At 38.1% G+C, this 13,972-nt stretch overlaps 3 protein-coding genes across 3 annotated transcripts; all 3 read left to right on the top strand.

The window, feature by feature from the left end:
• The first annotated feature begins 663 nt into the window (after nucleotides 1–663).
• Nucleotides 664–4,083, top strand: MEF14 (Phosphoglycerate mutase family protein). The gene is made up of 2 exons (XM_086240379.1): nucleotides 664–1,628; nucleotides 2,963–4,083. Exons 1-2 carry the CDS (start codon nucleotides 1,077–1,079, stop codon nucleotides 3,671–3,673), a joined length of 1,263 nt encoding a protein of 420 aa, XP_086096505.1. The 5' UTR covers nucleotides 664–1,076; the 3' UTR covers nucleotides 3,674–4,083.
• A 2,133-nt stretch (nucleotides 4,084–6,216) lies between these two features.
• On the top strand, nucleotides 6,217–9,259 carry LOC147289000 (Tetratricopeptide repeat (TPR)-like superfamily protein). The gene is made up of 2 exons (XM_086241894.1): nucleotides 6,217–7,229; nucleotides 7,422–9,259. The coding sequence occupies exons 1-2, from the start codon at nucleotides 6,315–6,317 to the stop codon at nucleotides 8,463–8,465; spliced, it is 1,959 nt and encodes a 652-aa protein (XP_086098020.1). The 5' UTR covers nucleotides 6,217–6,314; the 3' UTR covers nucleotides 8,466–9,259.
• Nucleotides 9,260–10,443: 1,184 nt separating this feature from the next.
• On the top strand, nucleotides 10,444–13,589 carry PHT3;1 (phosphate transporter 3;1). The gene is made up of 6 exons (XM_086239471.1): nucleotides 10,444–10,930; nucleotides 11,539–11,900; nucleotides 12,026–12,069; nucleotides 12,581–12,795; nucleotides 12,882–13,006; nucleotides 13,099–13,589. The coding sequence occupies exons 1-6, from the start codon at nucleotides 10,628–10,630 to the stop codon at nucleotides 13,163–13,165; spliced, it is 1,116 nt and encodes a 371-aa protein (XP_086095597.1). The 5' UTR covers nucleotides 10,444–10,627; the 3' UTR covers nucleotides 13,166–13,589.
• Nucleotides 13,590–13,972: the final 383 nt, after the last annotated feature.

Genomic DNA, 13,972 nt, shown 5'->3' with positions numbered 1-13,972 from the left:
AATGAGTAAAAGGACCAAGATGCTTATAAACATTATAAAAAACTATAATTTATAATATGGACAACACTTCACATTATCACAGTAATTAAATATACAAAACTAACAAAACTATATGTTAAATTTTGATAGTTGATACTCCAACAAATGACATGCGGTCCATGTTGGACTTGCGCACAGTTATTATAGTAAAAAATTATGAGGTATATTTGACACGTAAAGTAATCAATTTAATGTGCAAAAATATTGTTGGACGATATATTTATATTTATAGATTATAGTATTAATAGAATCCACTCATATTATAACACATAAATTAGTTATACCATGTACATCAAAGTCATTGAGTTTAAGAAAAAAATCAAAAATTAAGTGAAATATTTGTATTTATGAAAATTAATCCAGAGAGAAAAAGTACTGTATTTGTTTCTTTTAATCCAGAGAGAAAAATTAATCCAGAGAGAAAAAGTCAGACAGACAGAAATTAAGTACTGTATTTGTTTCTTTTAATCGGAAAAAAGAAAGAGATGGTAATTTATAACCTGGTGTTCCAAGGCGAGACGACGTCGTAGGTAGGCGTGAGTGTCCACAGTTGACGGTGTAATGTGTGTTTTGTCTGAATGTTGATTATTACTTATTAGTGACGAAAGGAAGGAAAGAAGCTGATGGTCGATTAGGAATTTAGGATAGACAGATAGCCTGGCTTTCCGAACCAATTATCGAACGCCTATCGTAGGGAAGAAGGAAGATATACATACATACATACATACAAACATACAACTGATACAAGTCAAACAACACAACACAAGAAGCAGATCTACACCTCTCTTACATTGCACCTTAATTCACCTGTTGAGTTGCTTTATCTTTCAGTACTCTCTCAGCCTAGCTCACCTCCAGTTTCCCGCAAAAGTTGTACCTACGGCTCCATAGCTTCAACCATTTCTACAAGCTCATTTGATTCTTTATCATCAGAAATTACTGCAGATCTGTAGATTTAGATTCCTATGTTTTATTGTGAGTTGTGATCGACCTTGTCGGGATTCAGTGGGATCTTCTAGTTCCAGTCCTTATTCCTAATGGGTTCGACCCAGTCCGCACAAATGGTGGAAGAGAGCGAAGAGGACGAAGAAGAAGAGGAAGAAGGGGAAGAAGAAGAGAACGGTATTAGTGAGCCCATTCGAAGTGAATTGGACAAGGATTTGGTCAAGAAGGTTCTAGAACAAGAACCTGAGATGCTATGCCATGCATCAGCGTCGCCGCTGTCGCCTCAGCTGTCCTCATTGGGAACGCCGCGCATCGGACCCTCGATCAAGGTGTGGGACCCCTACAACGTCCTGGCTCCGCCTCCGCCGCCGCCTTCGGTGTTCTCCAGAAGCTTCTCGTCGTCGAATGCAATGGAGGACGAGCGGTTCAGCACGGAGGTGTTTTTGATTAGTCACGGCGAGTGCGAGTTGAATTTGAGGCCCGATTTGGTGGGTGGGCGGTGCCCCCAGGCTGCTTTGACCCCAAATGGGAAGCGCCAAGCCAGGGCCTTGGCGGTGTTCTTGAATTCCCAGAGGATCAGCTTCAATGCCGTTTACACCTCCCCTTTGGATCGTGCGCGCTCCATGGCGGTTTCGGTCTGTCAGGTACTCTACTTTGAAATTTAATTGAAAATGTAGGAATGTCAGAATGATGACTCTATTTCTTAGCTAAATTCTGAATCAGCATCACCATTTGGTCCATTTCATTTCCTCCACCAGTCTAGCAGAACATTGTCTATCCTTTTTGCTTCTTAAACCCAGATTTAAGCTTAACCAAACGAACCATTTCTAACTACATTCTGTTTCTTTGATCCAAGTCTTGCCATTTGATTGGCTGCCCCGGTTTCCTTGTGAATCTTATTCTCTCAGATTATATGTATTGAAGCATCTGCTTCTCATCAAATTTTACTTATCAGAGAGAGAGAGAGATGTAAAGATGTAAATTTATGTTTTAATTACATGCTGTATATGGTCTTCGTTGAAGCCTACCTATAATTCCATATAAGTTTCTTACACTGACCAAGCAACCTGTTTTGAGTAGTGTGCTGATTGCCATTGATGAAAATCCCTGGGCAGCATAACTGCACCTTTGCCACCCCAAAAAATTCAATTCAATCCCCATTCAACCAAGCTTTTAAACCCAGTATATTACTATTACAATTACAAGAGAAAATGTAGAACAAGAACATGCTTGAAAGCTGTCAGGGAATAATGCTACCCTAGAATTTGGCAGATATTGCCATTGATAATGTAAAATAGTACATATAAGGGTTTATGTAGCTTACAACATGTAGTTGAGATTAAAAGCTTCATCGAGTCAAGTTAATTGGCTCGTGGGTGGAATGAAGCTATAAATGCTATACGTATGACTACTGTTGCTGTGCCTCATAGGCTCAGTAACATGGACCTGTGGAAGCTGTCACAGTTCTGGCCCTTAACTTCTAAGACATGCCTTTTAAAACTTCCTGGTACATAGCTTCTCAAGTCCAAATAATATATTCAGAACTTTGTTTCTCAGATCCAAAAGGAGGAGGAGGAGGAGGTAGAATAAATAATTGGAATCAGAATCACATTTTGGCAGAATCTATATTGTCTTTGAGTGTTTTGACCAAAAAGAATTCTCATCAGGATCAGAAAGTCATGTCGGATTTGGTAGGGTTTGGTTAACTTCACCTTCATCTTCTCCTTCTTCGAGTGTTAGATCCCTGGCCCTTTCTTTCTTCTTCTTCTTCATCTCCCTCAAAAGTCAGATTGGTAGATCCCCCTTTTAGCTGACAATAATGATATAAAGCATCGTGTAATTATTGTTTCCTGATATCAGCAGCTAAAACGATAATGCAAGGTATCTGTTATGTGGTATTGTTTATCATAGAATTTTGGTATTTGAGATCTTTTTGTATGTATCTTAAGTAGTTTTGTCTGACTATAAAATCATGCAGGAAATGAACTTTCCAGTGGAACAGATACAAACCTCGGATGCACTTGCGGAGATGAGTCAGGGGAATTGGGAGGGCTGCCACCGGTCAGAAATATACACAGCTGAACTTTTGAGCTTCATTGACAGAGTTCAGCCTGATTTCTCTGCACCGTCGGGAGAGTCACTTAGGCAAGTGGAATTTCAAATGGTTCAATTTTTAAATGGGACAGTCCTGGGGCTTCCTGAAAAGTTGAGAGCATACTTCTCATCACCCAATCAGCATGAGAGCCAAGGGTTTCCACACCATAATTCTCATGCTTTAACAAATGCAATTCAAGACCGAGATGGGCCTTCTCTCCCACAACCTCACTGGGATCCTCTTCACAGGCAACGGCAGGGGCTCCTAAGGAAAAAGTCTGGTAAGAGCAGGCTACAAGTTGTGACTACAACTGGAGAACATGAGGTTGAGGATGAGATTTCCCCTCGGGAAGTCAATCACCAAAGTTCCCCACATGATTTAAGTGGCAGGAGCTCCTCTTCCGTCTCTTGTATTGGTATTTTTAGTCATGCAGTACCAATCAAGTGTCTCCTCACAGGCCTTCTTGGATGTAGCCCAGTAATGTCACATAAGATTTGCATAGAAGACTCTTCTGTGACAGTGCTGCAGCATTCATGGAGAACAGGTTGGCAGATAAAAAGGTTGAATGATACTGCACACCTCAGGCTTATGTAGTTGGAGACTTGGAGTACTATATCCTTGCATTAGATTGATCGATGGGAAAGTGAGGTTTTAATGTTGGCCAAAACCCAGCAACATTGTGATATATGGATTGGACCCGTATGCCACAACTCACGATTTTGCATAAATTCGCAATACCCTGCCATTTGTTGTAACCTTTGTTATATTTATTTTCAGATTTACATGCAACTCCAAAGAAGAATGCATTGTTGTTGGAGTTGGATCCTTGTATTGGGTGATTCTTTTGATTTGTAGCTCTTACAGGAATCATGTATTTCTTGTATTGGAAAGAAGTTTAAGCTGTTTCATAATTCAGAAACTTTGATGAGCTTGCAGACATGCATGCTAGATCATCCTCAGTTGGAAAAGTCTCATCAACCTAAGATTTATTCCTTTAATTTGAACGCTAGTTTGAAGACTAGGGGCATGTTTACTTATTATCCGTAATCGGAATGGGCATAAATTAGAATTGGAATGAAGAGTAATCGAAGTCAGATATTTTCATTAACGTGTTTATTAATTGTCAGAAATTGGAATAAGAAACAACATTATTTTCAACACGTGTTTACTTATTTGCAGGAATCAAAATCAAAATCAAAATCAGTTTGATTACTAAAATGCCCTTATACAAAATTAAATATATTTTATGATACTCACAATTTTTAAAATGCCTAAAAATAAAGCTTACCTCAAATATTTTGCAAAAAATAAAAAATAATTTTCATACTTTTATTTATGGTGAAGAAAAAAATTTAAATTATCTTAAATTATCCCCTCAATTCCCTTTTATTTATGGTGAAGAAAAAAAATTAAAATTATTTATGGGTGAGGGTAGTTTTGGCATGAAAAATTCTATTCTCATTCTCTCTTCTCTAATCCGGACTCTCTATGGAATTCAATTCTTTATTTTATGTGGGTCTCACACTCTTTCTCATTCCAATATGTGTAAGTAAACAAGAGAATCGGAACGTAAATGACTCTCAAATGTAAGTAAACACATGAATAAGAATCACTCATTCTTTCCATTCTGATTATGAATAAGGAAACATGCACTAGATGGCCAAGTGCGGAATCTTCAAAAGAGAAATTTTTTATTTTTATTTCTTTGTGTTGTGTTTTTTCTTTTTGAATGTTCTTTTTGCCCTCTTATTTTTTTCTTTCTTCTTCTTATTGCCTAAAAGAATTGCAAAGCCATGTTGATGGATCATGGATCCCAAGATTTAATATTTCCAAAAAAGAAAAAGAAAAATATGGCACTGGTTTTGAGGTTGTTCTATACTTCTATTTCAAGTTTCAACTGCTATACTTGTCCTTTCTCTCACAAGTGGCGTGGCATCAGACATATAGTCACATGGGGGATGGGATGGGGCAGCCGACCGAAAGATGCGGATCCCATTTGCGATTTGCGTAAAATATCAGACCTGAGAAGTGACCAAAATATATATAATTTACATTGATAATTGACTATGTTGGTGTCAATATTAAAACTTAAGAGAGATTCTAAATCCAGTTTTCCATAATGAATAATTAGGAAATCAAGAAAAAGACACAAGAGAAACAAAAAGGTTTTAATAAATAAGGATAAAAAGGAGCAGAGCAGCATTTAAAAGTGGCAGTGTCCATCCCGTGATGAGCAACAAGAAACAGTGACTAGTCACAGAAATATATACACCCACCCTCGCATGGCCTCATCCTGAAATTCCCTCACTATAATTATCATTAAGTTGCGAAAATTCTGAGATATCTATGGCTCCTATCACTAAATTGTCTGCAGTTGTAGTGGCAGTGATCTTGTTTGGTAATCTACATGCTCTATGTTCAACTACAACTAGTAGTGTGCCAACAATTTCAGCTTCTCCAGCCGTTTTACCATATGGGAATGGGAATGCAGCAGCATCACCCAACATGTCCTCATTTTTCCCTTCTCCAAGTGCCCAGAGGCCTCTGAGTTCCGCAGCTTCTCCTAATGCAGAGGCATTTGTTCCAGTGCCAACCTCAGGGGAGTTTGTGGGCAAGGTTTCATCCGCCAACTCCAACTCCAACTCCAACTCCGCTCTGCTTGGGCTTTCTGCCTTCTTTGTATTCAACTTTCTGAATGCTGTTTAACTGCATCATATCATGAGTTGTAAAATGACACGCCTAATTACTTAATTACTTATTAATTAGTATTCACTAGTGAGGAATAGGAACCGCTTGTAATTTGTATTTAATTACACGGTTTCTGTCAGTCTTTCTGATGATTTTGGTTTCCATTATCCTATATATGGTTTCAGTATGATATAGAACGTAATTTTGCAAAATGTATTATCCTATTATCCTATTATTCAGTTAAGAACTTAAGATGATGACATAGCTTATGTAGTATACTGAGTAAAAGAAACGTCATTTTAATTATGGATGTAAGGCTATTTACCTGGATACTGAGTAAATAACGAAATACAAATTAAACATGAATGGTTAAGTTAATTTAAGAAGGAATTGAGAGTATGAGATCGTTGACTAAGGGTTGACTTGACAAGGGTTTAGCAAAGGTTTTACGTTAACAGCTCCAAAAGATCCCCATATATATTAGCAACTAGTTTGCGAATGCGAAGCCAAAATCCCACAGCAATGAAGGGATGACTGAAATGAATGAATGAAGTTTTCCAAGTGGAGTTTTTGTGTCATCAGCAGACACCAATATTCAGTTTCAATTAACCCAAACCTCACAGCTTGGTTCAACAAATACGTGGACACAACCAATGTCTACTCCTGGAACTCAGTCATTGCCGACTTGGCTCGCAGCGGCGACTCCCTCGAAGCTCTCCGAGCCTTTTGGTCCATGCGAAAGCTCTCTCTCAGACCAAACCGCTCCTCCTTCCCCTGCACCATCAAATCCTGCTCGGCTTTGTTGGATCTTCACTCCGGCAAGCAGGCTCACCAACAGGCTTTGGTCTTCGGCTTTGAGTCCGACCTTTTTGTCTCTTCTGCTCTCATTGATATGTACTCCAGGTGCGGTCTATTGAAGGATGCCTGGACACTGTTCGATGCAATTCCTCACAGAAATGTCGTCTCTTGGACGTCCATGATTACCGGCTGTGTCCAAAACGACGATGCCCACCAAGCCTTATCTCTTTTTAAAGACTTATTAATTGAGGAAACTGACAATGAGGACGTTTCTTTGGATCCGGTTGTTGTGGTTTCTCTTCTTTCGGCTTCTTCTCGTGTATCGAGCAAGGGACTTACCCAAGGTGTTCATGGCTTGGTGCTCAAAAGGGGCTTTGATGGGAATCTAAGTGTTGGGAATACTTTGATGGATGCATATGCCAAGTGCGGCGACCTTGGTCTATCTAGGAAGGTGTTTGATGGGATGCCTCAAAAGGATTTGGTTTCTTGGAACTCCATGATCGCCATTTACGCACAAAGTGGATTATCCACTGAGGCATTGCAAGTTTTCTGTGGAATGGTAAAGGATGGTGACATCCGCTACAATGCGGTGACATTGTCGGCTCTGTTATTAGCTTGTGCACACTCTGGGCCTCTGCTAGTGGGAAAGTGTATACATGATCAGGTATTTGAATTTCTTGCAAGCGGAGAAAAATTTGCATTCTGTAGAATAGGCTTACTTATTGATATTCTGTCTGCAGTAGCCTACCATTTAGATCCTGATCACCGCTCCACAGATTACAGCTTTAGTTTTCTTGCAGTTTACTATGCTACTAGAATAAAACGATTAACTTTGCCATCTTTGTCCTTTTTGTAGGTTCTAAAAATGAGCTTGGAAGAGAATGTGATTGTGTCTACCTCTATTATTGACATGTATTGCAAATGTGGAAAAGTTGACATGGCAAGGAAGGCATTTGATTGCATGAAGGAGAAGAATGTCAGGACATGGACTGCCATGGTTGCAGGTTATGGAATGCATGGCCGTGCCAAAGAAGCTTTGGAGCTCTTCTACAAGATGATAAGGGATGGTATCAAACCAAATTACATAACATTTGTGTCGCTTCTAAATGCTTGCAGCCATGCTGGTCTATTAGATGAGGGCTGGTATTGGTTTAATACCATGAACCATGAATTCGGTGTAGAACCTGGGATTGAGCACTATGGGTGCATGGTTGACCTTCTTGGGCGTTCTGGTGATCTCAACAAGGCTTATGATTTAATAAAGGGAATGAGGATGAGGCCAGATTCTGTAGTCTGGGGTTCCTTTCTTGGGGCTTGTAGGATACACAAAAATGTGAAGTTTGCAGAGATTTCGGCTAGAAAACTGTTTGAGTTAGACCCAGATAATTGTGGGTACTACATCTTGCTTTCAAATATATATGCTGAAGCTGGGAGATGGAAAGATGTCGAGAGGATGAGAGTACTTATGAAGAATCGTGGATTGGTTAAACCTCCTGGATTCAGTTTGGTTGAACTGAAAGGTAGGATTCATTTATTTTTGGTTGGAGATAGAGAGCATCCTCAACATGAGAAGATTTATGAGTACCTGGAAAAACTAACTATCAAGCTGCCAGAAGTTGGTTATGTACCCAATATGACTTCAGTTCTTCACGATGTTGATGAGGAAGAGAAGGAAATGGTCCTAAGAGTTCATAGTGAGAAGCTGGCTGTTGCCTTTGGAATCATGAATTCTGTACCTGGTACAACGATCCAGATCATCAAGAATCTTCGAGTTTGTGCCGACTGTCATACAGTAATTAAGTTGATTTCCAAGGTTGTTAATCGGGAAATTGTGGTCAGAGATTCAAATCGATTTCATTACTTTAGGGATGGGTTGTGTTCTTGTGGAGATTATTGGTAATGGCTCTGTAAGAAGTTTGGAGTGATAAGCAAATGTGGCTTGAAGAGCGATGTGATTGACATAAGGTGTTAAGAATTATGGCATGTAATGGTTCTAAAGAAATTTTGTGAATAACAAGGTACTTTTCACTAGGTATGTAGAATCAAATTTGCAGCTATCATTGGCATTGGTTGAAAGAAGCTTAACCTTTTTAGGAGTTGGCTTCACATATTTTGCTTCAGTTTTGGTTAGACTGAATGCCACTTGTTATATGAATGTTTCTGAATAACAGAAGACTGAGTAAATTACATTTAGACCAGGATTCTTGTCAAGAAACCACAAATCACTAGTCTACCAAGGCCATACCGGTCAAGCTTAAAAAGATGGCAATTGAGGCAAATGTTCTGCAACTAATTTTGCATCTTCATACATTATTCAACTCTTCTGTAGTTGCGGTTGCTTCTAATGCTTTGGATTTTGTTTAGATTTGACAGAAGTTAGTGAGCCAGAAATTCGGCAGTGTTTGTATCAGGGACTCATGAAGATAACTTGTGCGCTAAAAGCTAGTGGAACAACCAAACCATCTGTGTTCATTCTCTCTATATCCAGATGTAGGCTTGAACAAATGCACGATCAAATTGGTTAATAGATATGGTAAAAGACTACAAGGTACAACTATCATGGCATGGGTGCTCCCTACACAATTCAATACATCCTTGAGGTGGTGAAACCGTGAAAGTGTTGTTGCTTTTTTCCTGGCCAAAAAAAGAGCTCGATTTGCTCTTCATTTTCAATCTTCGCATGATTCATTTTGATTTCTGCAGGCTTTGTTCATTTTGTAACTTCCATATAAATAGAGGGGTGTTCAAATGAGAAAGAGTTTTACTGTAAAACGAAGGTGAGAGATTTTTATCAAAAGATAATTTGACCAATCTACAGCCCACTACCAAATCAAAGTTTACAAATTGCCAAATTGGATGAACAATGTTTATTCTCCCGAGATATGTCAACGAATATACCATTCCAGCCCACCATGGGTTGGTATTGTTAGTAACTATACCTAAAACTCATATTATAATACATATACCACATGTACCACTTTGCTGGAAATTGTCTATTATTTTAAACAGTAGTGCTAGACATCCCACATTTTTATACCATAATTTTATACCACCTTATGTGGTAACTTATATGACATTCATGCATTGGACACTAAAAAATAAAAACAAAAATCTAAAAAGAAAAAGAAAAACTTTGTTCAGTAAAATAATGACACGTAAGATGGTATAAAAATATGGTATAAGAATGTGGTAAATATAACATAATGCTAGTTGTCCCATATTTTTTTTCCCACATTTATATCCCACCTGATGTGTCATTACTTTACTGGAAGGGTATTTCTTTTTTCTTTTTTAAGTTTTATTTTTTAATTTTTAGTGTTCAATATATGAATGCCATGTAAGATGGTATGAAATTATGGTATAAAAATGTGGTAAGTGTAGCATTACTGTATTCTATTTTAAATTATTTTGATTTTAATTGAATTATATTTTAAAAATTATTTTTTTTATTATCTTTTGTTCACATAAGGATAAAAAAAAAATGGGACTTAAATCACCATGTAAACATTTTTGACAAAATTTAATAGAAATAACGAAAAAATGACCAAATTAGATTTGCTAAGAAATTTTGAGAATCCTAACTCAAATAGTCAAATTTAAAAGAAAAAATAAGGATTTTATTTAGAAAAAAAAATCAAAAAATTTTTTTTTTTTCAAAATAGAAAATGTTTGAAGAACTAAATTGTAATTTTTTAAATAATTTAAGCGATATAATCAACATTTAAAAGAATCGTAAAGGTGTCACTTATTAATTAGACTAAGTAACAGAATCGTAATTAACGCGATGATTGGGGGTAAGTGGCAGAATGGTAATTAACGCGATCGACAAGGTCACGTCGTATAATTGACGCGAGGCGAGGGTTGGGGATTGGACCATAGCAAAAGCCGGACTCACGCAGCAGCACAGCCCCATTTCTAACAAAGCATCTGGCAGCGAGAGTTTGGGAGAGAACACCCAAACACCTCTCTCTCAGTCTCTCTCGCTTTCATTTCTCTCATTCAATCTCCGACTCTCCGTCTCTCTCTTTCTTTTGACGATCGAACACTCACTCTCTCTCTCTCATGGCTCTCTCAGAGAAACCCTCGCGTCAGTCTCTGATCCCTAGCTTCCTCTACACCTCATCCTCCACCAAAACTCTGGCGCTGGAGAGGATGCTCCATGCCAGCCCTAGCAGCTTCACGGCGAATGTGGAAACGGTGTCGCCGAGGAAGGGCCTGGTAATTCAGTCCCCGAGCGAGCCGTCGAGGAAGATCGAGATGTACTCGCCGGCCTTCTACGCTGCCTGTACTGCCGGAGGGATCCTCAGCTGTGGTCTCACTCACATGGCCGTCACTCCTCTTGACCTCGTCAAGTGCAATATGCAGGTCCTCTTTTCTCCAGATCCCTCATTGCTTCTCGATTTTATTATTATTATTTTTCTCTAAGTTTCTACCTGTGATTTGTTTTTAAGATATTCCTGATTGGATCTGTGTTATTTTATCTTTGTATCTGTATCCTACTCATCCGAATACATTGTCTGTTGTCTCGGATCTTCGTTGGTTTTAGGTCTGCGATCTGCCTTCCATGGTGCACAGGTTTTACAAGTACATATTGACTATTAATTTTGAATATGTGGACTTTTATTCCATTAGATCATAATCTAACCTGGATCTACTCTCGAATTAATTTTTCCCAGTTCCAGGGAGTTTGAATTTAAAAAATTATTATTTTTGCACTCGTAAGTCATGATTTGTTCCTCTAACCGTTTGTTATTTTATACTATTTTCTATGCCTCGGATTGTTCAGTTCAAATCTATCATTCTGTACTGATTGATTGATTTCATTGTGCTTCTTTATGATATTCTGAATGTAAGATGTTTATCTAATTTACTTAAACCTTTATTTGTTTTCTTTTTTTCTTTCATATCAAAGTCAATTGTGACATTTTCGATCATTTAATTAACATTAGGGTATTTTATATGTTGATTTTCAGATTAACCCTGCAAAGTACAAAAGCATATCAGGTGGATTTGGAATTCTGCTCAAGGAGCAGGGCATCAAAGGATTCTTCAGGGGATGGGTGCCTACCCTTCTTGGTTACAGTGGTCAGGGAGCCTGCAAGTTTGGATTCTATGAGTATTTCAAGAAGTACTACTCTGACCTTGCTGGACCAGAGTTTTCTTCCAAGTACAAGACCTTGATCTACCTTGCTGGTTCTGCATCTGCTGAGGTCATTGCTGATGTTGCACTTTGCCCCTTTGAGGCAGTGAAGGTCCGGGTTCAAACTCAGCCTGGATTCGCCAGAGGTTTGTCAGACGGACTTCCTAAGTTTGTCAAGTCTGAAGGCGCTCTTGGGTATGTTTCAATATATATTCTGAGAAACACACACAGCCTCGTGAATAATTCATTTAGATTTTAAAATTATGTAATACAGGCTGCTGTTTGTTATGATTTACATGTGAACGATTTTACCATTGCAGGTTGTACAAGGGCATTGTTCCTCTATGGGGTCGTCAAATTCCATGTAAGTTGGCAATAATACATGAGCATCTTTATTTAGCTGCAATGTGAATTACAGAATCAACATATTTTGTATGTTATTTGACTTTTCTATGGTACTCTAGGGGTTCTGATGCTTTCATTATTTTATTGGCTTTAGATAGCTTGAGTTTATTTATGTTGTTTAGATTTTATCTTAAGAGCCAAGCAAATCAGTCCCTTGCTGGACGGTTGAAGATAGTCTGAGCTTGCCTTCAACTTTGCATTAGCTTTTTCCTTCTTAATTGGGAGTTCAGCCTGAAGCTGATTCAGTGTAGATTTATTTTTTGTTTTATTTTGAAAGACTTTCTTGCTTGAAGCTATTGGTAATTGGATATTTTCTGTATTTTTGTTTTTGATCTTCCCATTTAAGATCTTTGTGAAGCTAGCCTAATAGGTGCTGAATTTGTGTCCTTGTGCTTTTATAATCTTCAAGCTTTGGTTCTTGTTCTAATATGCTTTTACTTGATCACTGATCTACTTGTTCTTTTTTGTAGACACAATGATGAAGTTTGCCTCCTTCGAGACCATTGTGGAGATGATCTATAAATATGCCATCCCTCAACCGAAGGACCAATGCACTAAATCTTTGCAGCTTGGTGTGAGTTTTGCTGGTGGATACGTGGCTGGTGTTTTCTGTGCCATTGTGTCTCATCCTGCTGACAATCTTGTCTCTTTCCTCAACAATGCCAAAGGAGCAACTGTTGGTGATGTGAGTGCTATGGTTTCTGGATAATTTTTGTTCTAGTACTTCTTCTTGCTTATTTTGTGTTGACTGTTTGGATTCTGGTTGAGCAGGCTGTGAAGAATCTTGGATGGTGGGGTCTCTTTACCCGTGGGCTTCCCCTCCGTATTGTCATGATTGGAACTCTTACTGGAGCTCAGTGGGGTATCTATGATGCATTCAAAGTTTTTGTTGGACTGTAAGTCATTCATTCTTGCAACTATATAAGCTCTTTTATTAGTTGGTTTCATGAACTGTTAGTTATTCTTATGGAATTTGGTACATTTTCAGGCCAACCACTGGTGGTGGTCCTCCGGCTGCTGCTGCTGCTGCTGCAACAGAGCTGGCAACGGTGTGAACTGCTGGATGATCGACCATATCCAGCATTGTTTTTTATTTTTTTTTTTGGAACTGAAAAAATTATCATAGGATTAATAAACGTAGGATTGCTGAAGTTGCTTAAACGGCTTCTAAGCAAGTGGGGAGTATTGTTTCTTTTGCATCCGGAACCTGTATCCAATTTTTCCATATTGACTAGTCTGGTTTTATGGGGTGGTTTTGCTCTCATCCTCTTGAAAAGACTTATTTGTAGTTAGATCAGATATGAATTTGCAATTTGATGTTAGGATTGAGTCCTCCCTGTCAAGAATAGGCAACAAAAAATAATGTTAGATGGGGTATTTTCTTTGCCATACCTAGGCATGGGAATTATTATGCCTTTATACGATATGTTTACTTCATTTTGATTCTATTTCATTTGAGGTTTCGTCTGAGTTCTTTCATTTATGCAATGCTCTTATTTAGTTTTCGACTGTGGGTTTGGTTACATGAATTGCATGCCAGGCCTTTTGGTTTGAAGAATAAGATGGATTAGACATCCAAAATAGCCAGCGTTCCACAATAACTCAGAGCATCACGCTTTTCTCTGTTTAGATGATATTTCATCGTTACTCTGTTTTTTGGGTGGATATCGTTGCTCACTTTTACTGATTAAATGTACTGTTTATAACATATCAATTAGCATCCTGAACATAAAGCATGAACAAGGAAAAATATATAACATAGCATTAAAAGCACGTCCGAAAATTATTTTTTGTAATTGATATATTGTTACATAATGTAATTAATTTAACGTGTCATAATATGAATAAATATTATTAATAAT

The sequence above is a fragment of the Dryas octopetala genome, chromosome 4 (assembly GCF_963921425.1).
Source record: "Dryas octopetala chromosome 4, drDryOcto1.1, whole genome shotgun sequence".
NCBI classification, from domain to species: domain Eukaryota; kingdom Viridiplantae; phylum Streptophyta; class Magnoliopsida; order Rosales; family Rosaceae; genus Dryas; species Dryas octopetala.
Note: the sequence above shows the minus strand (reverse complement) of the source record. Positions and strands in the feature narration are given on the sequence as shown.